The sequence below is a fragment of the Rattus norvegicus genome, chromosome 5 (assembly GCF_021556685.1).
Source record: "Rattus norvegicus strain SHRSP/BbbUtx chromosome 5, alternate assembly SHRSP_T2T, whole genome shotgun sequence".
Lineage (NCBI taxonomy): Eukaryota > Metazoa > Chordata > Mammalia > Rodentia > Muridae > Rattus > Rattus norvegicus.
In genome coordinates this window covers 118,245,096-118,273,090 of record NC_141538.1, presented here as the reverse complement: position 1 = coordinate 118,273,090, position 27,995 = coordinate 118,245,096, and the positions used below count along the sequence as shown (strand labels likewise).

The 27,995-nt window shown below is 45.6% G+C and overlaps 1 protein-coding gene and 1 long non-coding RNA gene across 9 annotated transcripts in view; one reads left to right on the top strand and one right to left on the bottom strand.

Moving 5' to 3' along the window:
* The window catches only part of Nfia (nuclear factor I/A), a 537,878-nt gene that overhangs the window by 338,582 nt on the left and 171,301 nt on the right, over positions 1-27,995 (bottom strand). For 2 of the 5 annotated variants that reach the window (XM_087660433.1, XM_087660436.1), the window contains exon 1: positions 5,945-6,405. In XM_087660433.1, the coding sequence (XP_087516559.1) occupies positions 5,945-5,947 (3 nt within the window). In that variant the 5' untranslated portion in view covers positions 5,948-6,405. 5 annotated transcript variants of the gene reach the window in all.
* Positions 16-26,541, top strand: LOC120103114 (uncharacterized). Of its 4 annotated transcripts, XR_015620367.1 has the most exons (5): positions 149-482; positions 14,525-14,739; positions 19,854-19,973; positions 21,336-21,370; positions 25,910-26,541. It is a non-coding gene; the product is annotated as an uncharacterized LOC120103114 (long non-coding RNA). The 4 variants fall into 4 exon arrangements; XR_015620368.1 differs by lacking the exons at positions 19,854-19,973; positions 21,336-21,370 and having other exon boundaries at positions 16-482; XR_015620365.1 differs by lacking the exons at positions 19,854-19,973; positions 21,336-21,370; positions 25,910-26,541 and having other exon boundaries at positions 16-482; positions 14,525-15,413.

The following is a 27,995-nucleotide window of genomic DNA, read 5'->3' as shown; positions in this document are numbered from 1 at the left end:
GAGCCGCAAAATAGCAGTGTTTCCTTACTGCTGGTGCAGACTAGACCCGGAGGGATGGGCTGGGAGGCTCGGGCAGGAGGGGCAGGCGGAGGGGCGCCAGGCCCCACGCTGCGAGTGGGGCTGCACGGAAAGTTGCCGGGTCCTGCTTGCTGAGCCGCCTGGGGCTTGCCTAGGCGGCGGCGGCGGCGGAGCAGCCGACTCCGGCCCTGGCCGCCGCTCGCCCTCGAGCCGGAGCCCCACTCCGCCCGCAGCGGCCCAGCCCGGCCCGACCCGCGGCCTCGGCGGCTCTCTGGCCTGCGCGGCGTGGGCTCGCCGGATCCTTAAACTTTCGCCTGGGGGTCGCGGGCTGGAGGCGAGGGACAACAAGGTCCTGGGCCGGCGCCGGGCGTGAGTCTACGCAGCCCACGGGCGAAGGCTCGCACCGCCCGCCGCGTCCGAGGGGCGCTGCCCGGGCCGGCCCGCAAAGCTGGCACAAAACAAAAGTAAGAGTTCGGGGCGTCGGCGGGGGGCGCGGCGGCGCGGGAGGACACTGGCAGCCAGAGCGCCAGGGTGCAGCCGGCGTGCGGGGTTTGCGGGGCTCAGCCGCCCCTCCCTGGAGCGGAGGAATCGCGGGCACCGCGCTCCGCGCCGCAGACACCGAGTCCAGATTGCAGCGTGTCAGGGGCTGCAGCGGCGGACACACGTGCGGGGCTCCCGCAAGACCCGGCGCTCCGCAGTCCGGCGCCCCGATATTAATTAACGCATTAATAAGAGGGCGCCATTAGCCATGTGCCCACACAAATGGCCGAGCCGGAGGAATGCACCCGCATGGAAACAAAGTTACTTTCTTAAAGCTGCAGCCCCCCACCCCCCCGCACACGCGCGCGCACACACAGAAACACGCGCAGACACGACTCCCGCCGAGGCACACGGCCGCCCCGCGCCCCCGCAGCTGCTTACCTGGGTGAGACAGAGCGGAGAATACATAACTGCCGGGCGGCGGGGGGTGCGTGCACGTCTGTGTGCGGGCTGGAGGTGTGCGTGAGTGTGGGTGCGAGAGGGAGAGAGAGGAGGAGAGAGCTAGGAGAGGGGGGAGGAAAAAAAAATCAAGCCTGCTTCTTGCGTTCACATTTCCAACTCGGCTCAACTGCAGCAGCCAGCGCTCTTGCCGCTCCACGCGCTGAACTTTAACCCCGCCTAGAGTTTCCCTACACTCCACTATACTGTCTACTGTACGCGGGCGTTAAAGGCATAGCGCACCCTTTCCCGCTCCCGCGCCGGCCGGCCGGGTGCCCGCGAGCTGCCCGCGCGCCCGCCTGCGCCGCGTTCTGCACCGCACCGCACGGCCGCCGCCCGCTCGCGCCGCCGCCGCGGGGGGGTGGGAGTGGGGGGGATGGGGTGGGGTGGGGTGGGGGGAGCCGGGTGGGGGAGGGGCGGCTGCGGCGCTGACACCGGTCCCCAGTCTGCACGGCCGCCCGCCCGCCGCTTGCTCCGCGCTCGCTGCCTCCCGCGGCCCCCGCCCCCGCCCCGCTCGGCGCGGTCCCGGGAACGCGGCGCGGAGCGGTTTTCAGCGTGTCCTCCGGGCGGCTATAGGCTGCCACAGGATGTGCTTAAGCAAACAAAACTACTTTTCCTCCTCCCCATCCCCCCACCCGCGCCGCAGCCCTCCGCGGACGTCGGTAGACGATTGGGGCAACTTTGTCCGGGCGCCCCGCACCCCCGTGGGCCGCCGGGTGGGCTCCCTAGGAACCTCAGAGAAGGGCGCGCGGTACATTTGCATGTATGCAAATTTCTTGTAAAAATCAGACCTTCTAGGTAACTTTTCCCCCCTTCCTCTGAAATGCGGTAAAGCTCAAAGCATTGTAATCTCTCCTGCGAAGCTTTCTGTGGGAATAGTGTCGTCCGCAGAGGTAATATGCACAAAAGCCTACTAACTTTACAGCTACGGCCCCATAGCAGTCAGAATCTGGGTGCGGGGGACTAGTAAGATCACCCCAAAGCGTCCCCAGATTGCGGGGGGGGGGGGAATCTGGAAAAAGGAAGGCGGAGAGTCGTGAGCGACCGCTCTTCTCTTCCAGAACTCAGGAGCTGGTGGGTTTGAACACAAACGCCCAAAAAAGTTCTGTCACGTCAGAAACAACAGTGGTTTAGCTGGGACATTTTTTCTGTATAACTGAGAAGGAAAACCGTGAAAGAGTTACCCCCTTAGAAAAGGGATATGTTTGTATCCCCAAATGGGAGCCCAGGACTAGACATGGGCTAACATTTGAGTCCCCTGTTCCCCAGACACACGCTAGAAGGGTACCTTGTTTGGATCCCCACTTTTCCCTCCCCCAGGTAAGAGTTCTCAAGATGGAAAAGAGCTTCCTGCAATTATTTTAGGTTTGCTAAAAGTATTGTTTTGGCGAGGGGGGGGGCGGTTTTAGGGTTTGGCACGTTGCCAACAAGCCTGTTCTTCCAGCTTTTTCTTCTTTCCTTCCTTCCTTCCTTCCTTCTTTCTTTTTTTTTTAAAGAAAAAACTTAACACTTTCTCATTAGACTCTCTTTTCTCCTAGAGGGGGAAAAACTATATCTGTCTCCTCCAAACTCCCATTTTCTCCTCCTTTCATTCCTGAAGTTTTGCAGCAGTCTTCTGTATTTACCAACCCTTCTTTAAAACTCCCCCAGATTCCGACACTGGCACACAGATCAGGAGTCTGCTCCCTGGCAGAGGTGACAGGGCTAGAGTCTACATGCATGCCCACCCGACAGAAGAGAGTGAGGGAGTATGATCACTTTCATTCAGATTTTTTTTCCCCCTGGGTGGGTTAGAATGCTACTAGAAAATTCTGCTGCAGACCGTCGGGCAGTCTAAAGTTTTGTTTGTTCTCTAGCCCGTTTAGGGCTAATGCCCAAGAATCCATTCTTTCCCACCCACCCCCTGCTCTTGAATATTCTTGGAATACATATTATTCCGATTACATATTAAGGATTGAAGGAAATAACTTCAACCTTTAGTTAGGACGTCCATTTTCCCAAACTAAGCAACTGCTTTTCCTTGGTTCCTCGAGGCTTTCAGTAAGGAAGAAGTGTCCTCCAAGCTAAGAGGAGTTAGAGAAGCATTCCTGGCCACGAAACCCTTTGCTGGGATCTATAACTTCAAGACTCTCCAAGTTTCCTCGACAGAAGTTTCTGGCTGAGGGACCCAACATGTAACTGAGGCACAGTGACAAGTTATTGTCCCGTGTGTGTGCTCTGGGGAAGCTCTCTTCCAAAGTGGATTTTTGTGTGTGTGTGTGTGTATAGATACACTTCACATCTGCCTCTTTTCAAAACAGCAAAGAATTTTACTTTTGATTCTCAAGGGGATTTTTTTTTTTTAAATAACTGCCTGTCGCCATGTCTTCTTTTTTTTTTAAATGGGGGAAAGTAACTGAATGCTGATATTTCCACTTTAGAAACTTCTTTTGTTGCAGCAGTGGATGTGCCGGCGATTTCCAGCATTCTGCGGTTAGCAATATTATCTTAAGTAACTTTTGGCGCCCTTCGTAAGACTTTTGGATATGGGACGATTGTTTGCGCCCTCTAGGCAAGGGCTGGATCCAAGTTCAGCACCAAAGCCCTCCACATCCGCTCCTGCTTTCTCTCCTATCTGTGCCAGCTCCCGCTCCCTCCCCCGCTCCGGAGGAGGGTAGAAGGCGGGGGAACACTACAAAGCCCAGTTCCAACTACAGCCTTTGCAAACTAGACTGAGAAAAATACCGTAGAAGAGTTACAGTTACAGAATGGCTTCTGGTAACTTTCTCTCCAACAGGCATAAATTTAAACACACAAAGAAACAGATGTTCCTCAGAGGACAGACCCGGGATAAAAAGCATTTCTAACTTTCTCCTCTCTTCTGGGTTGCAAAAGTAAATCCTTGTCTAGAGTTCACCAGAGATACTAAGAGAGGGAGAGGAAGGAAGATCTGGGAAAGAGAGGGGGGAGGGAAAGGAGGGGCAAAGAGAAGGGAGAAGAGAGAGAGTGTGTAGGAAACGCAGGTGATGTATGAAAACTAGTTTATTGCAATCATATAAATGACCCATTGTTAAGAAGGGTAAACCCTTATTGGAAACATTACTCCGATCGTTTATTTTGCAAGTGGTAGGAGGCTGCCTTGAAACCGGATTGTCTTTGCAAACAGGAGGCTGCTGCCATGCTCTCTACCATCCATATTCTCCCTGGCCCAGAGCCCAGCCTTGCATTTACTGTTTTATTTGCAGAAACGTTACCTTGCCAGCTTTAGTGAAATCCTCTTAGATGTATAAATTACGTCAATAAAGTTTCACTTCTACGTACATCTGAAATACCTCTCCTTCCCCTTTAGTTGGGAAATTGTATTAATGTGATTTAGATTTTAATGCCCAAAGTAGTGAAAATGGGACCAAGATTCCTAAGTGACAATACCATTTGCTCTGTAGTATCGCCAAGACTAACTCTTAACTAGTATTTTCCAGCATCTTTCTTCACTGATTTTTTTTTTTTTTTTTTGGTGTTTTACTAGCTGGTCACTTGTGTGCAGATTTCTCTTACTTGCATATAACCCCAAACTGAATCATGTTGATGAATTGGGCACACTGGGGAGTTTTCACATCAAGTTTCCAAACAAGTTTGTCTGGAAGGCCCAAAGCCTCAGGAAATAGTTGGATGAGAATTAAATCCACATTAAAAAGCAAAATATCCATATAACGTTCCATGTATTCCCTACAGAATTAGGAGGGGGTTGATATATTTGAACCAGAGGCTGCAAGTTACATCTCCAAGACAAACTAAGGCAGTTGTTTTCTACCATGCAGATAGCAAAGACTTGAACAAGAGGCCAGACTTCAGCTAACAGGAGTCAGTTATCTTCCATGTATGTATCCGCCAGTAGGGTTGTTGTGGTAACACAAAGAAATGTGAACTTGGCGGTTCTTAATATGTTCCTTGCTACTGACCATAATCCGAAACAGTAGAATTCAGGAAAATTCAGTCCCTTCCTCCACCTTTTCAAATCTATAGAATCCATCCACCTCTGGAGCATCTCCTCCTTGAATACATCAAAGATTCTAAAACAATCAGTGAGAAGTTCTGAAGCACTAGCGCAGTCCCAAACTGAGGCATATCTCTCAAAGAAGCCAAACTGCTCCTTCTATGAGTTACCAACTTCCCCCAGTGCTAAAAATAACAACTAATGCAAGGTTAAATATTACTCTAGCAGAATTTTCCAAAAGAGCAAAGTTAAAAGGCACACAGGATCCATGCAACCCCCCCCCAACAGCCTTTTTTTCTCCTTTCAACTGAAAATAACAACAACCAAAAACCCCTCTTTCCTATTGTAATTGCTAAATCCGGAAGCGCTGGTATCTTTGACAGCTTGAACTACACACCATCCCCTTCATAACTGCAGAGAACTTCAGATCTCCTTTGCCCCGCCTCCTGTGGCTATTATGAACCATTGTATGCCCAAGCTTTCTTATGATTGGATAGAACTTCTGTCAATCTCGCATGTTGTCCCATTGATTAGAGGATCGAATCGTCAATTATTCTCGGGTCCAGACATTTCTTTTCGGGTTAGGTTGACTGCAGAGGCCAGACGTCTTTAACTGAGCAGAGCACGTACAGGATCCCCCCCTCCCCCTCCCCCCTTTTCTGGAACGGAGCAAGCGCTAGGAGGAAAAAAATCTGTTAAGCTCAGCAATTTTTTCAAATCCTGGGGAAAAAAAAGAAAGAAAGAAAGAAAGAAAAAGAAACCCGATCTCTGCTGCACATAACAAAAACACCATCCACAAAGCTGCATCTTTAAAAGAAAACCATCACAATAGACATTTACCCAGCAATCACTTAAGTGCATATTCGAGCTAGAAAAATTTTAAAGTCTTAGCCATTAAGCATAACCATTCTACCGTTGTTTATATAACGCATATCGTATAAATGTAAAATAGAAAGTTTAAGATGTACCACGTACCATTGCAATGTAAAAAGAGTACGTGAGAAACTTTAAAATGCTCAGACGAATTGCTTCATCGCTTGTCTCTGTTTTTTTGCATTTAAAAAAAATAGCTAAATAAACTTGGAACCGTTGAAAACCCGGAAGAGATTTTTTTAAGCTGCTGGCCAATTGCAAGCTTCTTGGATAATTTTTTTTTTTAACTCCAAATCAAAAGGCTTCTACCATGGATGGCAGAGCGCTCTCTCTCTCTCTCTCTCTCCCTCTCTCTCCCTCTCTCTCCCTCTCTCTCCCTCTCTCTCCCTCTCTCTCCCTCTCTCTCCCTCTCTCTCCTTCTCTCTCCCTCTCTCCTCTTTGAAAGCAATCCAATCATCTAACCCGAGCTGGCTGCTTCTCAGATTCTCTCAGGATTTGCCTGGTGTGCTTGAAAGAGACTTTGCAGAAGTTGCGATCCTTTCAGCAGCCCCTCTTTCCTCTCCCTACCCCCTTGTTTATTTCCGCAATCGCTGCAATTTGCATAGTAACCACGCACGAGGCGGAGGGGCCGGAGGGGGCAGGGACAGGCTCGGGCGTCCCCTCCTCCCTCTCCCCGCAGTCTCCTCCTTCCCCACGGCTGGTGGCCAATGGGAGCCCCGGCCTTCAGCGCAAGCTCGGGTCGGGACTCCCGGCTGCAGAACCGCCTCCGAGTTGGTAGGCCCCGCTGCTGGGATCTGGATTTTGGCAGAGGGCAAGTTTCCCTGCTTGCGGAGCTTGCAGCAGTCTCTTAGAGATGGGAAGATTATAGTGCCTTTGCCCGCAGTCATGCCGATCTTTGCATGTTTGAATCACTCCTGCACACCTGCTTTCTCGGTTTCTTTTCCCAGAGCCTCTTGTGAGTTATTAGACTAGTTCATGATGGTTGGTGAGAGATTTAACCTTTATTTGCACTGATGTAGACTGAGAGTTAAAGATCCTCTCTGGTGCATTAAATCAAGACGGAGCAAAATGTCACAGAGACTTCAATGAGATAGGCTTTCGTCCTGGGTTTAGAAGAGAGTGGCCCTGTTCTCTATAGAGGACCAAACACCAAATGGCTAGGTGGGCTCCCGCAAGAATACAGCTCCTTTAAAGAATTTATATTTTAACCTTCTAATTCCATCAGCACGCTCCTAATTTATCAATATCCAGTCAAAACCTGGATGGTACAAATTCTCAAGCAATCCCCCTCTGCTCTTACCCCCAAGAAATGAACTGAAAGTTTGATGATGGGGGAGGGGCATGTTAGTAACTAGTCTGTGAAGTCTTCCTTCTTCCCATTGACTCTCTTATTTCACTAACTCAGACTCTTTATGACCCTGTCATCTGGATATTTCACCATCAAGCTCGTTTTATGTGTTTGTTTTAATTATCAGAATAGCCTTTGGTGCAGAGCTTGGACCAATGGCCTTACAGGAGTAGTATCTCTTTAAATGGAAATCAGCACACACAACAAGCCTTAGACTTTCTGCTATTGTGTTGTTGTTGTTGTTTAATGTGTTTGCTTTGTGTTTCTTAAGTAAATTAGGATATTTTGTGTAAGTAATGAATTCCTGGAAATTGTATATACACTTAGTTCACCTGATTAAAAACCAAAACCAAAACAAAACAAAACAAAACAATCCCCTCCAGCTAAGAAGTCTAAGAAATATCCTGGTTTCTATAACTCTCCTTGAAGAAAAGATCTAACCAATTAATAAGACCCTTCACAGTTAAAGGCTAGAGGAGTCTCTCATCTTATTTTGAATTATGATTTTTGGCTTCACTTGTGCACTTAGCAACTAGTCAGCTGACACAGCATTGCTAGGAGGAATCTTACTGAGGCTGTCCTTGGTGGTAGACAGGCATGGCTGTTCTAGTTCACTCTTCCTAGACGAGGGTAGGCTTTTACTCCACAGAGCCTGTGGCGTTTAATCCAGGCCTTGTCAATCCAGTATCCATACTATTGGGATACTAGTCTCACCTAGAAATAAACTAAATAGAATGATTTAGGTGATAAGGAAGTTAATGTTGATGATCAATAATAGTCTAATACTTAAATGAAAGTTTAAGTTTAATGTTCTGGGCCCAGTTCAACTGGTACCAGGCTCTGTTGTCGCCAGCCAGTTATAACACCTATCCTCGCTGACCTGTTGTGAGAATGAAACCTCATATGTTAAGGGGTAAGAACTTCAGATAAGGGGGCTGGAGAGATGGCTCGGCAGTTGAGAGCACTGGCTGCTCCTCCAGAGGACCCAGGTTCAATTCCCAGCACCCACATGGCCGCTCACAGCTGCCTTTAACTCCAGTTCTAGGGGATGCCACACCCTCACACAGACATACATATAGGCAAACAAACAAAAAAACCCCATCGATGTACATTAAATAAGTAAATCTTAAGAACTTCAGGTAAGAGGTGGCCTTGGGGGAGGGGATGCCCTACCTGAAGCAGTCAGAAAAGCTGACCCCTGGGGTCAATGCCAGCACTCAGGAGAGTGGGCCCTGCACCTCATCTAGGCAGCACACTAGAGCTGGCCCTGGTGGTGGATGTATGATGAAACAGCTCCCCCCCCCTCCACACGGCTGTGTGTGAGTGTGTGTGTGTGTGTGTGTGTGTGTGTGTGTGTGAGAGAGAGAGAGAGAGAGAGAAAGAGAGAGAGAGAGGCCCTTCCTCTCCCCCTCCTTGCCACCAGCAGTAGCCAGGAGAGCTAGCCCTGTTCCCAACCCCCAGTGGATGAAGCAATCAGGAGAGCAGGCCCTGAACTTCACCTGAACAGCACAGTGGAGCTGACCCTGATGGCAAAGACTGGTGAGGCAGCCCTGAGGGTGCAGGAGCAGAAGAACTGGCCCAGCCCCCAACCGGCTGCAAAATTGGGAGAGCAGGAGAGTGAGCACACCTTAACTTTAGAGCAGCATAGCAGAGCTGGCTCTAGAGGTGTGGGTGCAGGTGAGCCAGCTGGGGCCTGGCAGCAGGAGAGGTGAGAGCCTCCTGCTAATGGCTCCATGGGGTAACCTAGCCAGAGCAGTGAATTAGCTCACCCCAGATCCAAACAAGCTGTGAATGATTGGCACATGTGCAAGAGCCACTCCTGCTGTCCCAGAGCTGCAGTATCTCCATGACACGGGACAGCAACAGGAAAACCAGAAGGAGTCCTGATGAGGATCGAATATTAATGGTGAACATTTACAGGTGAAGATATGTGGACAGCGGGACAGATAGACTGTGGGGCGCTGTGACACACTACAGCTTCCACGATGTTTCCTATGCTTTGTTGTTGTTGCCTGTGCATGTGTGTGTGTGATGAATGGGACTGAGATGCATGATATGAAGCTCACAAAGGCACATAGAACCAATAAAAAAATGTTTAAATAAAAGGAATTTCAGATAAGTCCCACCACACTGCCATGGTCTGAGTAACCCATACTGCTAAGCAAGTCAGACCTTGTAAGCAGTCAGTGTGTGTTTTCTATGCACCGTCTATAACCTATAATCTTGATTTAATTACACAGATTGAGGCCATTGCAAAACTGATCTACATGCCTACATAGTCAACAGCACACCATGCATTTCAAAGTCCAACCTAGGTTTTTTTTTTTAATTTTTAAAAATTTTTTTTTATTAACTTGAGTATTTCTTATATATATTTCGCGTGTTATTCCCTTTCCCGGTTTCCGGGCAAACATCCCCCTCCCCCCTCCCCTTCCTTATGGGTGTTCCCCTCCCAACCCTCCCCCCATTGCCGCCCTCCCCCCAACAGTCTAGTTCACTGGGGGTTCAGTCTTAGCAGGACCCAGGGCTTCCCCTTCCACTGGTGCTCTTACTAGGATATTCATTGCTACCTATGGGTTCAGAGTCCAGGGTCAGTCCATGTATAGTCTTTAGGTAGTGGCTTAGTCCCTGGAAGCTCTGGTTGCTTGACATTGTTGTACATATGGGGTCTCGAGCCCCTTCAAGCTCTTCCAGTTCTTTCTCTGATTCCTTCAACGGGGGTCCTATTCTCAGTTCAGTGGTTTGCTGCTGGCATTCGCCTCTGTATTTGCTGTATTCTGGCTGTGTCTCTCAGGAGCGATCTACATCCGGCTCCTGTCGGTCTGCACTTCTTTGCTTCATCCATCTTGTCTAATTGGGTGGCTGTATATGTATGGGCCACATGTGGGGCAGGCTCTGAATGGGTGTTCCTTCAGTCTCTGTTTTAATCTTTGCCTCTCCCTTCCCTGCCAAGGGTATTCTTTTTCCTCATTTAAAGAAGGAGTGAAGCATTCACATTTTGATCATCCGTCTTGAGTTTCGTTTGTTCTAGGGATCTAGGGTAATTCAAGCATTTGGGCTAATAGCCACTTATCAATGAGTGCATACCATGTATGTCTTTCTGTGATTGGGTTAGCTCACTCAGAATATTTTCCAGTTCCAACCATTTGCCTACGAATTTCATAAACTCGTTGTTTTTGATAGCTGAGTAATATTCCATTGTGTAGATGTACCACATTTTCTGTATCCATTCCTCTGTTGAAGGGCATCTGGGTTGTTTCCAGTTTCTGGCTATTATAAATAAGGCTGCAATGAACATAGTGGAGCACGTGTCTCTTTTATATGTTGAGGCATCTTTTGGGTATATGCCCAAGAGAGGTATAGCTGGATCCTCAGGCAGTTCAATGTCCAATTTTCTGAGGAACCTCCAGACTGATTTCCAGAATGGTTGTACCAGTCTGCAATCCCACCAACAATGGAGGAGTGTTCCTCTTTCTCCACATCCTCGCCAGCATCTGCTGTCACCTGAGTTTTTGATCTTAGCCATTCTCACTGGTGTGAGGTGAAATCTCAGGGTTGTTTTGATTTGCATTTCCCTTATGACTAAAGATGTTGAACATTTCTTTAGGTGTTTCTCAGCCATTCGGCATTCCTCAGCTGTGAATTCTTTGTTTAGCTCTGAACCCCATTTTTAATAGGGTTATTTGTCTCCCTGCAGTCTAACTTCTTGAGTTCTTTGTATATTTTGGATATAAGGCCTCTATCTGTTGTAGGATTGGTAAAGATCTTTTCCCAATCTGTTGGTTGCCGTTTTGTCCTAACCACAGTGTCCTTTGCCTTACAGAAGCTTTGCAGTTTTATGAGATCCCATTTGTTGATTCTTGATCTTAGAGCGTAAGCCATTGGTGTTTTGTTCAGGAAATTTTTTCCAGTGCCCATGTGTTCCAGATGCTTCCCTAGTTTTTCTTCTATTAGTTTGAGTGTGTCTGGTTTGATGTGGAGGTCCTTGATCCACTTGGACTTAAGCTTTGTACAGGGTGATAAGCATGGATCGATCTGCATTCTTCTACATGTTGACCTCCAGTTGAACCAGCACCATTTGCTGAAAATGCTATCTTTTTTCCATTGGATGGTTTTGGCTCCTTTGTCAAAAATCAAGTGACCATAGGTGTGTGGGTTCATTTCTGGGTCTTCAATTCTATTCCATTGGTCTATCTGTCTGTCTCTGTACCAATACCATGCAGTTTTTATCACTATTGCTCTGTAATACTGCTTGAGTTCAGGGATAGTGATTCCCCCTGAAGTCCTTTTATTGTTGAGGATAGCTTTAGCTATCCTGGGTTTTTTCCAACCTAGGTTTTAATGCTGATCATACCACGTGACTTTATACAAATTATTTAGCCTCTGCAAGCATTAACTTCCTCATTCGGAAGACGAGAAACATTCGTGCACCATGCATACATTATCTCCGTCATACTGAGCCCATGTTCTAAATACTTTGACATGCTAAGAGAATAGGGGTAGGAAGAATATGTTATCACGGCCTTAACTTCAGAAGCTTTAGGGAAAATGTGGAAGAAGATATAAAGCTGAAATGTCATATGTACAGACACATACATGTGTATACACATGTATACATACATGTGACAGGAGTGACTAAGTCTTTATGACAATAGAGTCGAGAAAGCTGGTAAAGAGCAAATGGCATTTGGCAGTGAATCAAGAATATACATTTGTCAGACAGGGAAGAATGGGTCATTCCTCCCCATGTAATATATAGAAGTGACTGGCACTGGCTAATTAATTTGTATTGACTTGCTTTATGGTAACTGGAGGACAGGTAAGACCATCAGGTTAAGGCGGGATCTAGGAAAAGCTTATGAGCAATTAAAGCTTTCATTTGAAAGACTGGGAAGCTATATGATGACATAGCTAGTTAGCTAAAGGAAGAAATAAAATAACATTTGGTGGTTCAGAAGTTCACCCTAGTGGAGAAGAGGCAGAGGGCTGCAGGAGATGAAGACCTAAGCTGTAGGTCCACTGCAAACCAGGATAAGGGAGATTTAGTAGATGATGAGGGCGGGTTTGGATAGGGAATGTTCGCTACATTCTCCTAGCTAGTGGTGCCATTTTGGAAGGTGCTGAAAGGGGATGAGGCCTAGATTTAGGGAAATATCACTGAGGGCTTGTGGATATGTCCTACCCTAGGTTTCTCTTTCTCTGTGTCCTGGTACCATGACTCCCATCCCTCCCACCCTTACCCTAACCATCTGGTGGTGGAACCAAGGCCTATGGAACAATAGCTAAGAAACCAAGAATCTAAGAAACCAAGGACTCTTTTTAAGGTTGTCCTTTCTGATATTTTGGTCACAGCCAAAGCTAACACAATGGCACAGAGAGAAAGCAATGGAGAGGAGCCTCTGACAGCAGTTTTCAAGGAGTTCGATCAACAGGGACAATTCAGGAATAAAGCTTTTCCCACACATTCCTTGGCATCTAAACTGCCACCTACAAAAAGCAGGAGAGGCTCTCCACTCAGATATTACCACGTTCATCATGTCCTTCAACCTAATAATTGATTAAATGATATTAAGATGATACCAGTTATGGTAATACTCATCTATCAGTGCTCCTACCAGGCTGGTTTGCATTCAGGTACCTGCAAGGGCTCATCAAGAATGGTGACTCTGGGCTGCTAATCTCATCACAAGCCTGACGTTCCATGGAGTCTGGCTTTATGCCTTGAGAGTAGTCAGCTCTTCCAGGAATTCTGCTTTGTTGACCCAAATAGAACCCTAATCTTCTTGCGAGGTATTGACATAGAAATGAGAACACCAAAGCCTGACAGGTTTAGAGATGCAATTAAAAATTACAGTATGTTTTGATAATCGGTTGTTCTAAGTTGGGGAAAAAAAGGGAAGTTGAAAGAAAAACATGTATTTCTATCTTATTAATTTCCCTGTGTAAGTCCTAGATCAACCAATGAGAGCAAGCCAATTAACAGGGGCGTTTGAAAGATTAACACAGCATTATAAATGATGACTTTTATAAGCAAAGTTAAATCTAGCAGTTAATAAGGCCCTTCATAAGCCTGTTGGGGCACGTATTGTCCCTTCCCAATCCCCAATCTATCTTCTTGTCTTGGATACATAAATGAACAGTTTATAGTAGATAGTAGATACTTATCACCCCTCCTTTCAGGGAAGTGCGTGGCATGTGATTAAGTTCTCAATCACACATGAGTGGCACACAATTCCTATGTCACTTGTTTAAATGAAATTTGCCTTGGCCATAGCCCTTCACAAAGGCTAACGAGAGGACCTAACTATGTACATAAGGGCTGGGAGAATGTCTAGGAGGCAAGAGAGATGCAATATGGGAGAGTGTGGATCTCTGAATGACTTGGTGAAATAAAGCCACTTCTCCATGCTAGTTACACGTAAGCCTCTGTGCACTGAGATTACTGAAGTACCAGTAGCCAAGAGTGCCAAAAATCAAATTGTAGCCTCTTGGAAACCCCACGGGCTCTCCCCAACTTGGAATGTAACATTAACTTTTGCTTTCTTTCTCAGATTTCTCTTTTGCTGCTTCTCTCCCTCTTGTCTTCTCATCCTAACCACAAGCAATGCCTTCTTTATTCTTTTCCTTTTCTTCTTGTATCCCTTTCTGACATACCATGTGTATTTATGTGTCCTTATGTGTGTGCGAGTGGGTTTTCTGATTCCATCTGCCCAGAGGTCCCTCATGATGGTTCCACAGTCTGTTCAGTTCCAGCAGCTAATGTAAGGCTGCCTCTTGTTCCTTCCAGGCAGATTTGGTCAAAATCCCCTGTGCTCCCCAATAACATCTGACTCTCGCTGAAGCTCAGTTAGGTATCAGTTATGTACATACTCATAGAGACAGTCGTTATATTCATCCTCATATATCTCTACAAAATGCCCAGAGTAGACCCACAATAGATAGATGTCAATTGGTGGATGAATATGGAAAATAGCTACTTATCCCAGTCTTGGTTCTCTGAGAGTAAACAGAGTCAGGGGTATGCTGTTGCTAGAGAGGCCATTATCACAACTGAGAATTGTAAGCATGAAGAGACTGGATTTGCAGTTTGAGGGATGCCATGCTGATCACCTTTGACCTCCTTTCTGGGTAGATGCCATTCCTGTACATAGACGAAGACAGTAACGCTCAACAGGCTGTGGAGAAAGATGCTCAGGCTCTTTTTCAATTAGTCGACAGAAGAGTAGAATATCTGATTCGCTTAGAATTTCCCTTCAAACCCCTAGCTTGTGATGTCTCCTTTAGGAAAGAATGTGAACTTTAAATTTCTTAAAATATAACTTTTGTTGTTACAGCCTGGAATCCTGTTCAAAGTAAGCGTGTGAACCCATCCTTCTCATCCTGGGCACAACACAATAATCGCAAGGGACTGAACAGAATGTTATCTAAGTGAGCTGCTGAGGTCACCAGGGAGGAGGAAACTGAAGGGGAGCTCACCAGGGTCAAGCCACCATATTCTACAGATGATAAACCTGAAGCTGGAAGAGTTAAGGAGCTGGCCACACCGCTGGTAAAGAATTAACCCCCAGCCCAGTGCCAGGCTCATGACATCATGCAGAAGCTACTCTGCAGGAACAGGGAGAGAGCATGTGACTGTGTCTGCTACCAAAGTCTGAAAGGAGCCTGGGAAAAGAGACATACTGTTAGTGAACTCGATGGGAGTAAGAAAACATTGAGTTATTAAAACAAAGTCCAGGCTAGTATTTAGAATTGTACCTGCATGTTTAGACAGTAAGGGATCATTTTCAGGTTGCAAGGAGGATGAAGGTACAGCCTGAGATGGGAAGGCTGTGTTTGGACTGTGGACTGTGCTCTCTACCCCTGGGGACTCTGGGCAGGTCAATTTCTCTGGCAAACCCCTCTGACTACCTACTCTGTAAGACACACATATCGTCAGCCATACTTTACTCAGAAGATTTAGTGAGGATCCCATGCACTCATGAATGAGAAACTAGAAAACAAAACAAAACTTGAGATTCTGTTCTGTGAGGGCCTGAACTATCAGTAACTGTTAGTTTCTCCAGGCCTATGAGGACAAAGAGAGCTACTGTTCAGTTACAGTTGTCAATCCTGTATTTTCTAGATTTTGGAATAGAGGTCTCTCTCTCTCTCTCTCTCTCTCTCTCTCTCACACACACACACACACACACACACACACACACATTCACTCACCCTCCAGCCCCCCCACACAATTAAAATAAATGAGAACTGTATCTAAAAGTCCATGCACTGATATCCTTTGCCCTTTATTAAGACTGATTTAAAATTTGACCTTTAGGGCTGGGGAGATGGCTCAGTAGATCCCATGCAAGCATGCACAAAGACTTCAGTTTGAATCTCTAGCACACATATAAAAGCTAGTTGTGGTCCCATGTGTCTATAACTCAGCACTAGGGTGTTAGGGGGTGGCAAGTCGATTCTGGGAGCTCCCTAGCCAGCCAGCCAGCCAACCTAGCCAAAATCTTTCTAAGCCCTCCACATTTACACACACACACACACACACACACACACACACACACACGTACCCACACATACACATGTACACTCATACACACACATACACACAGAGAGACAAAATTACTTTTGTCTTGAGTTTCTTAATAATAAAAGAGGAAAGGGTGAAAACTTATGAAATATACAATATCCATGAAATATTATAAAAGCCTAGAATGGATTTCCAAAAGCAACACAGAGTTTTCTGATGGTGGAAATGTTCGACACACATCTCCCATTACATCCTCCACCACTGCTGCTCTATCCACCATAAACAGTGGGGTCGCAGAGAGGTCAGCCTTCACTACGTTGCTCTTGGTGTGGGGAAAGGGATGAGGAAGTGAAATGGATGGGAACCTTGTCCAAGGACTCCTCTGCCCTTGGCTAATTGATTGGTCTAACTACAACAGTGCTCCCCTTGTGGTGAGGTGAAATTTACCTAGTTTGTCATGGATACCTGGAAGAGCGAATGATCAGAAACAAGAAAGTAAGAGCAGAGCTGGAGTTTGGCGCCTGTGACCCATGTTTTTTTTTCACATTCATGCTTATATTAAAAACACAACTTATCAAAAAGTAGAAAGAGAGGAAATAGGAACTGGGACCAGATCGGCATGGGTGCTGGCTTCAGAGTGTCTTTTCCTATTCGAGTTCAAGCTCAGCCTCTCTTGACTTTTCTTTTTCACAAGAGTCACAGAATGCAACCTGCCAATATCAACAATGGAAGATGCTGACAGTGGGTACGGCTGAGTTGGAACTGTCCTTCACGTTCTTGTTTGAATCAGATCAAGTAGGAGGTATCTGTCTCAAAGCCCAGGAAATAGGCTAAGATCCCAGAAAGCATTATAGGAAAGGGCCAGGACCAGCTCTGACCCTGCCTTGGGAACTACTAGGGGAAAAGCCGTCTTTTCTCTTTTAATACACACACACACACACACACACACACACACACACACACACACACATATATATATATATATATATATATATAATAGTATTCAGGCCTTAACTATCTGAAATGTGCAACTTAGTAGCTTAAGTACATTCACAGTGTGTACAGCTTTCTCTGCTGCCCATCCCCAGAGCTTTTATTCCTTTTCCTCAAACTGTGTCTCCCTTTTCTCTTCTCCTCTTCTCCATGTGTGGTAATGCCATCCCACCCTCTATCTCCACAAACCATATTATAAGTGGAATTGTACAGTGGTGGTCCTTTGGTGGCCAGCTTATTTCACTTAGCACAGTGTCTTGAAGTTTCACTCTAGTGTTAGATTTTCCTTTCTTGTTAAAGCTAGATAATGTAAACAATGTCCCTCTGTGGGTGGGGGTAGGGTGCAATTCATTTGTTGACCAATCCTTGGTTACTTGGGTCGTTTTTAAACCTTTTGCTGCTGTGAATATGGATGGCCATAACTGTCATCGAGGCCCCGCTTTAATGCTTTCTGATACAATTGTACAGAGGTTCAATTGCCGGAGCACAGGGCAAATATCTTTTCCGTTTCTTTAAGAAGGAAATACCAAGCTTAATTTTTATTTGGAGAAAAATACTGAACAAATTCTTGGGCGACTTTTGTCACTTATGGGGGTAACTTCTTGGATTTTAGTTCCGCATTTTCTGATTGTGTGAGCTTTGAAAAATTGTTTGATTTCTCAGGACCACCCTCAATATCCTCATCGGAAAAGGGGATCTCTTAACTTTCAGTGCTGGGTATTAAACCCAGGGTCTTATGCGAGCAAGGCAGGCACTCCACCACTAAGCTCAGCCTGAGCTCTGAAGAATATCTTTGAATTATTTGGTATCTAAGCTCTTTTGAAATCATAAACATCCATTCTTCTGCATAGTAAAATTACATAAATTTATTTCAGAAATGCTTTCTGAATGTAGAAAACCCAAAGGATGAAGGCTGGGAAGATGGTTGGCAGAAAACAACGAAACTGCCTGCTAGGAGGAGAGCAGGTGGAAGGCATAGGCCGTGACCTGTGGCTAGGCTGTGATTTTATCACAGCACCCAAGAGTCACTAAAACCCAGGAGTGTAAAGAAGCTGGTAATAAGACCAGCCTTTTTCCCCCTAGGAAAATCACCACAGTAGCAATATGGAGAATGATTTTATGGTTATAATAACAAGCTAGCTGCCACTTTCCTCCATCATACTATTTCCCCTTTTACATTTTATTAATAGGTTAAAAATATTAAACAGCATTTCATTGTATCCCAGGCTAGCCTTGAACTTTCTATACAGTCAATGAGAGCCTTAAGTTTGTTTTTGATTTTTTTTAATCTTCCGGAACCTACCTTCATGCTGCTGGGATTATGCTCAGTTTATGGGGTTCTGGGGATCACACCTTAGGCTTTGAAGGTGGATGAGCACTGTATCACCTGGGCCACATTCATGACTCTCTTTGTTAAAAAAAAGTAGGAAACCTAGTCAAAATGCCAAGAAGCTAAGCTAATCTGAAGCAAAAGACACTTAGTCAACAGCTTGGTTAAAAGGTGCTACATTGTCCATCTCTGCACGGTGGTGGGAAAGTCGCGGTTTCTCTTAAAGTGAATACTGTTCTGCTGAACCGTTGACCTGATGGTGGTGCAGTAATGCCTTTAGGTTACTACTGGTTGGTAAAGCAGACATGCCCTTTCAGTTATTACTTCCTCAACTAATAGTTTAGTATTATTAACACTAGAGCAATTTAAAATAAACAACTCTTATGGGAGATTACTATTCCTTTGTTACATTAAAAATAAATATCGCTGCAGAGAGTAGCTCAATGGTAGATGTCTCTCCAGGCATGAACAAGGCCCTGAGTTCTATCTATGGTCTGTCTACCTGTCTGTCTTCCCCCTCCCCTTCCCCTCCCCCCTCTTCCTCCTTCCCCTCCCCCCTACACACATGCAAACAAACAAATTAAACATCACAAAAGTATATATTTCAGTAAATGGAATTTTCCTTAATAGAGGTAGTTTAATCATAACTTTGTAACTTATTCTTTGTAAACAATCCCCTGTTAAAGCCAGGGGTGATGATGCATGCCTGTACTCCTAGAGACTGAGCCAGGAAGGTCAAAACTCTGAGGCCAGGGTTGCCTCAGAGAGAGAAGGAGGGGGATGCTAGCCAGCCAACATGGACTAGATACTCAGTTCCTCTCTCAAAACTAAATAGATGGCATAGTCTATAAAATCATAGCACTAAATAGAGATGCTGTCCGCCCCCTTTATATGCCCCAGCTCTCTTTACTCTGAAAGTTATAAATACACTTCATCCACAGAGTTTTTGTAACTAGGAAAACAATGGGTGATCCTAGTAGGCCGCTGTTTCAATGGGCCAAGAAACAACTTGGTTTTATTCTCTAAAAATAAGTTATTTTGGAGGAAATACACAGGTTTTGGTATGCAGAAGTCCTTGCTGTTTTGCAGATATTGGGAGTCATCTAATCAGTGAAATGAGGCTGGAAAGAACAGCATTTACCTTCAGAACATTTTGTTATTTGGCATAGCATTTGCTTTGTGTTTACCAAGGAAAGAGAACCAAAAGAGAACGAGGAAAGCCAGTTACAAAGAGGCCTCAGTGTGAGCGGCATACTTGCTGCTATGCTGCAAGCAGGGTCTGAGGAAGACCTGAAAACTTCAGGTTTTTCATGTACTTGGTGTGTGCATTGATTGTATGGTGGGAAAGGAAGTAGATTTTTATAGAAGCTAAGAGGTGATGTGTGCTTCTGAGTTTACCAATATTCCTATTCATTTGCTAGCCCTCCTAAGAGATATACTATTGACAATTCATCAAAGACATTTTAATTTGCCCTGAGACAGCCACTATAAACATTTCAGTTTTTTTTTCTTTTGTGTGGGCAGTGCTTTGCCTGCATTTGTGTCTGAGTGTCTGTGTGGGTGTCTGGTAACTATGGAAGCCAGAAGAGAGTATTGGATCCCTTGGGACTGGAGTTAGAGATGGTTGTGAAGCACCCTGTGGGTGCTAGGAATTGAAAGCAGGTCTTCTGGAAGACTAGCCAGTACTCTGAACTGCTGAGCCATCTCTGCTGCCCTAGAAACAAAATGTTCTCGGCTCTCCCATTGTGGAATCATTTCTAATGGTCTTGACCACTACCAATGTTTACATTCACTATTAATTTTTTTTTTTTTACAGCAGAGAACTATCAAATAAGTTCAGGTTTGGAAATGTTTCCTGACTGTCCTTGATTCACCAAGTGTAACATTAGGGTCTGTGGATACAGACAGGATTGAAGACATGACCTTCATTCACACAGTAAGCAATTTGAGGCGGGTGCTGTGGGGTTACCTCATCAGCCATAAGGCTGCTAGCAGAGTAACCCTCTCTACGTCAGGAACACACATGACATTGCTCCAAATAGTGAGTTGCGTGCCTCTCCTGTCTTTTCTTCAGTTCTGGTCCTTTATTAGTGATACTCTATTGAACAGTATGGAAAATGTAGCATGTATGTTGTAGAGTATGTTATAATTTTCCTAGCATTCTAAAGTTTAGTTTCTCAACATCAGATTTTGGGGAAAAAGCTGCATCTTTATGTTATAGATAATCAAAGCATATTGTAATATCGAATGTTATTTAGAATATTGTCTGGGGCTTTTGAAGTTTCTGTAGCTTGTCCAGAATAAGGTTTCTTTTAGTTGATAACATTTACAGAGATACCTATTGATTCCTAAGCTGGGTGCTTTTGATTGGAGAAGTATTGCAGAACTTATGAAATCCATTCTCCTTCTTCTTATTTTATTTTCTTTCAAAGCCAAACAGGACCTATAGTTTTACAGTTGCCTTTATTGATTTGATGTTGTTTACTAGATCATTCCAGTCATTTCAATGTGTTCAAGACTTTTCTTTAAGAGACGCCCCATCATAGCCAGAGTTCTATACATTGTCTCCAGTTATATGCCAAGTTCAAGGGCAGCAGCCTCCCTTCCTTCTCACAGTGGAGGTTTGACCTAGGAATTGGAAAATTAAACAGCACTTCACTGCTTGTTAGAACAGTCCCCATAAGATAAATTTGAAGACTTTCTGAGCATAATATTTTTATATTACTTTAAAAATAAAAACAACTGAGAAACACTATGCTCTCCAGGCTAGTGTTTATTAGCCTCGTGGAACTGTACACTCCTTTTCCCCAACCAAAAGCTTTCAAGTAGCAGCACACTGTGACTCTTGCTAGACTCGTCCCACAGTAAGAAAGTTTGTTTTTCTGGGTTTCTTTTTCTCCTTAAAAAAAATCTTGTAAAGCTAGCTTTTCTGACTACTAGGAACTTCATAGTAGTGAATTATTTCTACACGCTGTAAACCCCCCCAGGTCTGACCTCAGGGCAGCATTTACAAACTGAAGGCTTCTCTGGTTCCTATGCTTTTTTGCCATTGTGTGTTCTTATTTGATTCTGTGGGTATCGAACACAGAGGTGCAAGTTAGAGTCCTGTGCAGTCTGGAGCCTTGGAAACTGGGACTTTCAGAGAAGAGGCAGGACAGGTGCAGCTGCCCCGAGTATCTGGATAGATTGGCTGCCCCGAATATCTGGATAGATTGCTTTTGTGTGACCCTAGATGTTAACTTTGTATGTGTCTCCTCTTATGCCTGATTTAAAATGCCCACTTCTCTCCGGATCACAGAAACATGGAAACCGTGCACTGCCCGTCTATCAAAGGTAATGACCCAAACATAGCTGTCTGTTTTAGATATAAGAGCAAGTAAAATGGATAGTTATTGCTTTTATTATCATTAGACTCGTGTGTGTCATTTCTACCACACCCTTAGAAAGCTCTATTTTAGTTATAATGAAGAGCTTGCTCTACTGGGCATATCTTTGAAAAACAATTATTAATGTTCTGTATATATTCGGACCAACCCCAGCATCCATCCCCTGTGTATTTGACTTGAGTACCAGTTGAATTGTTTCATCTGCCTTTGCACTTCCCCTTAAACAGAAGAGATATTAGCTCTGGGCAATCCAAACTGACTTTATCAAGTCAATAAGAGCCTTCAGCTTGGCCTCTTCTTTCCCAGGTCTCCTCTCATTCTGGGGAGTGGGTGGGTGGGGGACAAGATTTCTAAGCTTATATACCTATGCGTTGGGACTGCATGTAGAGCTGGGCCTGGCGAGCCAGTCTTTGAGGACAGGCTTCCTTCATACAAAGCCACTCATTTGTAGTCTGCATGGCACTTAAACCCTTTAAAACTACAAACAAACTCCAGGAAAGTTACATCAGTCTAAACAAAGACACGTCGCTTAAGTTGTTATTACACAGTCCATGACATTACTTACATGTCTACCCATCCACACTACAATTATCTTCCCAATTTGACAAATGACATTGCTCTCTGTAAGTGGCTTCAGGAAAAGTGGCAGAAGCCTCCCGTAAGGACATTAAGGGCAACTCTGCAGGACTGGAAAAGGTTTTCTCATGCCTGAAAAACATCCACTCAGGTTTTGTCCTGAATCTAAAATAGGGTGTCAAAGCTGTCCCCAAGTGGTTGGGATCCCACTTTTAAAATGTAAATTATCAGTCTGGGGTGACTGTGTGCTTGGCTGTCTAGAACATCAGGGGATAGTAAGTGAAAGCAGTGTTCTAAATGGATGTGCTTAAGAATTCACAGCCCTCAGGACACAGCTAGTAATTAGTTAATTAGCCCTCTTAGTACTCTTGCTCTACTAAGTGCTGTCCCCAGATCTGGTTAAGAGTTTGCCTCAGCGCGCTTCTCGGCATTTCGTGGTTGTTAAGCAGAAGTCAGACGAAGCCTATTCTGGACACATTTTTATTTAAAAAGCCAGACAGAAGGATCAGTCCTAAAAGGGAAAAAATGGCAACTACTTGGAGAATAAAAGCGAATGAGGACAAACGCTCCGCACAAGTGTAGAAGCCCATTTCTCTCCGCAACGGAGCTGCCAAGAGGGCAGAGGGGAGAGGGGCAAACCCACTCAGCGTGGTCTGCAGTGGTTTGGCCTTCCCACGGCTCAGAAGGCCTGGTGGCCATTTTCTTTCTCCTTTTATTTTTTTTTTCTTTAAGGGAGTAAAGGGAAATTAAGACGGAAAAATAAAAACAAATCTCCCACCCAGTATCAACAACTCGGCTCCTCCCCCAAAAGAAAAAAAAAAAAAAAAAAGCGCAGGTACTAAACCCAATCCACATGCATCCTGCGAAGCTCCCGCAGTCAACTCGATTCCCTTTGGCGAGCCGTGCTGAAGGAGACGCGATCTGGAAAAAATCAATCGGAGCTCAGGCCCCGCGCCGCCGCCGCAATGGCCAGGAGTCAGGGCTGCAGGGCGCTCTGCCGCAGTGCACGTCCGCCGCAGCCGTCCAGTTCCAGTGAATAATGGAAGTACGGCGTGGAGACAATAAAGCTGATTTATCACGCAAAATAACTCACTGCTGCCTCAGTCCAACCCTTCGTCGTGCCACTTTAAATCACAAATGCGCGCACACAGATCCATAGGTGCTCACACATGCACAGTACGTGTGTGTGTGTGTGTGTGTGTGTGTGTGTGTGTGTGTGTGTGTGTGTGTGTGTGTTCTCGCGCGTGCGCGCCAGGATCAAATGGAAGAATTCAGCTTTGGGTATAGCGTATAGGGGGAAAACCAAAAGAGCCTGTCACTCCAATCCAGTATCCGCATCTATTGCAGCATATAGCAATAGTGAGGGAATCCAGCGCTAAGGAGCAGTCCGTAAAGACTGGGGTCTTCTGTAAGCAAAGCAAACCCTCCCCCCTTTTTTTAAGCAGAAAGAAAGAGTATCAGTAACTGAGGTCAGACCTAAAATGATGTTTCTCAGTGCAGTTGAGTGTTGAAGGGTGCAATGGAAAGTTTCTGGGTGAACATCTGGTGAAGACATTCTATGAACACGTCTGAAATGAAGAAAGCAGTAAGAGCGTTCTTTTACAGATCATCTGGACACAAAAAGGGGGGTGGTAACAGAGTTGTAAAAACTTTGTTTTCAAAGTGTGTTTTAGTCTTAGGGGTTTTGTGGGCATAAAGCTAACCCAGTGAGCTGAAGCAGAGTCCTGGGTTCTGTGTTAGCCTAGGCCTGAGGAAGTCTCCCCTTTTGAATGGCTCCCTTTTCTCTTCTGCAAAAAATGCAGAAAGTAAATGGTCTTTCTTGGCACAGTGGCTTCAGGACTCCATCTAGGTGATGAGGGTTACTAAAGAGAGAAGGCACGTTCTTCAGGTGGTCTCTGTGCAGGAGAAAGGTAGCAAAAGTATCAGTCTAGTGGGCCTCAATTCTTCCTATGGAGAACTAGCTCTGAGTGTGCTTAGCATATAATGAGTGCACTCTGAGAACGCTATATCTAGAGTCACGTGGCTCTCTTTTTTGAGGAAGGGGAAAGACTACCTAGATCATCCAAAAGGATTTGCAGAGTGGGGAATGTTTTCAATGTTTCGTTCATTAGTAACATGTCTGCAGAATGTTCAGTCACTTGGAGAATTCAGAGCAAGTGACATTTTAGTGGGTAGGAGCTGTGTACTGGGTTGGCTGTTTAGATTGGCCAAATTACTGGGATTGATTACTCCCTGCCTACCATTTCAGAAAATAACTCCAGGCAGAGCAGGGTTGCATGCAAGGACTGTTGGTGGATATTTTTCATCTGGGTACTGAAGGCTACGGCCAAACCACTTACTGGAGTTGACATGTGTTAGCTGAGTAATCCCAGGCAAATTACTTAGTTGAGTTTTGCCTCAGTTTCCTGCACAGGGACTCATCTGCAACCAATTTACAGATGTGCCATGATCAAATGAGTTATCTCACGAAAGTGCCTAGACCACAAGGCAGGTGTAAGAAACAAGTTCATGAGTGCTCAAGGTGATTATCACACTACTGTCTGCACAGGACAAGCAATGGTCAGACAGAACAGATAGGTGGGTTCTCTGCAGGACCCTTGGGTTTCAGACAAGGGACCTAAGCAGTCAATCTGTCTTTGAAGGATGTCGGTGAGAAGCAGGGAGCTCAGCGTTTATTATTTTAAGGGAAGGCCAGGCCACCCCTCAAAAGCTCCAATACCATGTGAGCTGGAGAGTTTCCTACTTCACCAGAGCAAGGCAAATGGTCCATGTTGATTTTATCTACATGTCCAGTATAGGTTCGCTATCCAGATAGGAGGAAGGCAAGCTTTCCCTTGGAGAGACATTTCTAAGGCTCCAACTCCTGTCCTCCCTATTCTGATGCTTTCTTTCTTGTACAACTTGTCACCATAAGCCCAATCTCTGTCATTGAATTATGAAGCCAAAACAACCCCAAATCCCTGGCGTGCTCCTTTGTGTCATTATTAGTTTAAAGGAAGAGAGGAAAGCCTGAATTTCTCTCTCCTTTTAAGGATCCCCAGGGTGCATCCTTGAACAAGGGTTTAGGAAGGGTCACAGGAGCGGAATGCTTAGGGGGCCAATTGCATTTGTATTTGCAGTTTGGGAATGCAAGCAAGCTGCCTTTAAGCTTTATAGAGGAAGTAGGGATTAGGTGTTTCCAGAGCAAGGTAGGCACTGGCAGGCTTAGGTCACCCTTGCTAGAAAGTAATGCCCCACTTTTTTCTGTGCACTTCGGAGCCCCAGGTGCATTAACTACTTTACCAGGGACTATGGTGTGACAGCTTAGATCTGGCAGACCTGGAACTCCCCAAGTAGAATGGATGACCCTGGGACTTCTATGTTGCCTGATTTTATGCTCCAGGGTTAAGTTCTACTTTAGCCAGAAAGGGTCTGGAGAGAAAAAATTGATGCCTTCCAACTTGCTAGTGTGAGCCCACAATTGCACTTGGTCAATCTCATTAACAATGTTTCCAAAACAAATGAATAAAAATACAGAGCAGAGCATGCCTGCTTGCCTTGCTTCTGGCCTTTTGGCCTGTCACATTGTTCTAGCAGCCCAGGACCTCACATCATTATCTCAGAAGCACAACTATCCCCTTAAAGAGGCTGTAAGTTTTAGTAAGGAAATCTAGTATACTTATACTTTAAGTATATGTTTTGGAAATCCAACGTGAGAAACCTATTTCCCCCATTCCTAAGAACCTGACACCCTATCCTGCCTGTTATGGCCTTCTGGGCTTCAGCCTCTGAGCATCCCTGTAGGGGTTTTGTGAAGCAGCAGGTTTTCTCAGTTTCCGGGGAGAATTTCGAGGAGAATTTGAGTATAAATTCAATTCTGACTCTCACTCTCATCCCCACCCATTTGGACCACGGGTATCTTCTATTTTAGACCCAGAGAAGAGCAGAGTCTCGACGAGTGGAGGCAAGGAACTGGAGGAACAGAAGCTGAGGCCAAGGTCAAGACTGTGGCTGAAGGAGGTGGCAGCTAGGTGCCGCCCTCTGGCCCAGGAGTTGACCTCCACTTGCTGAAGTCCTGAGCAACGCTCCGGGAAGGGGGAAGGGGGTTGGGGGAAGGGGGAGGGGGAAGGAGGGAGAGCCACGGCTGACCAGCCCTCGATCTTTGGAAGCTGAAGCCCACTGAGAGCCTTTTAGTAGTTGTCCTGAAAGGAAGATCGGCTGTTAAGCACAGCTGAACTTCGAAAGGCGCTCTCTGGCGCGACTTCTTTCCCTGTTAAAGATTTGGGAGAGGCCTGAGCCCTGACGTTTCTATCTCCCCCAACTCCCGGGAAACCCGATCTAATTGTTCACTAATTCTCCATTAATAGGCCCTCTACCTCGGCAGCCGGTCCTCAGTGGCTTAGGTGATGGAGCGAGTTTATCAGTCTCCTCATAGGGAAAGTGTTGCACGAGTTTGAAGTATTGTAAGCAGTTACAAAGTAACCCCAAAACAAAGCAGATACAAACCCAAACCAAAGGCCAACCAAAATGAAAATAAAATGCCCTCTTTACGGCACAAAAAGCCTTAAGTGTGCTCACTCTTGCTCAGTCGTTTGAGTCCTTGAACCGCACAGGAAAACAGCTCTTCCAGGCCTTCTGGAGGACAACTTAATGACACTGCAGTATATCATCAGGTTAAAACGTTTTCCAGAGCAGGGTTTCAGAGAAGCATCTTTGCCACTAAGGGTGGAACGTCTGCTTACAGAGAGGGCTGCCTGCAGGAATGGGGGAAAGGCTGGGTGCAGCCCAACTATAAGCCCAAAGTTTTCAACTTTGGGAGCACAGTACTGGGTACTGTGGGCCGTGGAGTGTCAGCCTCTGGAGCAGACAGGACTGTAGGCTGAGCTGTTTCCCACTGCTTGCTGCAACTCTGCAGCAGACATTGTCCTCTCCTATTGCCTGACTGACTGACTGACTGACTGACAACTGACTGATCATAACCCTTCCTTCTAATGCCCAAAGTTCCTGCCTCTTTGTGCTTGGCCTTAAGTCAGGCCTGTTCCCCACATATTTACGTGTGATAAGCTCTTGCTCTTTGGCTGGCTGAAGAACCCAGAATGTAAAGGTGTGTGTTTGAGGGAAGGGGCACAGCAGTCTATCACCCACATTCATTTATGCTTTTCAAGGGGAAAGTGGCAGAGTTCTGTACTTTCTCAGACAGGAGAGCTTGTGGAAGCCATAACAGTGTTCAGATTTTATGTGTCTAAATCTCCACTCAAACCCTCTTAGCAAACACAACCCAAGCCGAACATTCCTAGTCCTCCAGGGGTTTCCACACTGTTAGGTAGTGTCTTCTTAAATTATCTCTTGGAAAGAGGATACCAACTTTCAGTAAACCAGTAAGTGCTCCCTTGCTCCTGGTAAGTTATATTCATCAAGTGTGGGCTACAAGCTAGTCATTCAAGACCTTGGCCCAGGTCTCAACCCTGGAATAGGAATGAAGACTTCATTTATGGCTTGGGGGGGGGGACCCTTTTCATCCAGTTTACCAAGGAGGAAGAGTGCTGAGTGCAATGTGGGCACCCACTTTGTAGGAGACACAATCCATCCACCAGCTTTGCTAACATTGGAAGCACAATCTCAACATGTCCACCATTCTCTGCATAAATGCCCTGGTAGGGGACCAGATCACGAGGCCTTTGTGGTTTCTGTCTCTTTTACCCACCAGCTCGGTGAATAAATCACACACCTGCCCTCTCAAAAGAGGCCAAATCCAGTTTCTGCCTCCCAGGGAGTATGACGATCACTTTTGTTGGAGTTACTGCCCAAAGCAATTGCTTGAAGTTTTAAGACTCACGTAGAGACTAGGCCTGGTGATATTCCTGCTAAAGTTAACCCTAGGGAAGAGTGCAGTGCTGGAATTCCAAGATCAGAGTGTTAAAATGGGTCTCAATGTAATGGTTCCATAACAGTATTTTCTATTTCTCGTATTCCCTTCTTAGGGGCGGCACATCTGAAGCACAAGAGACTAATAGATA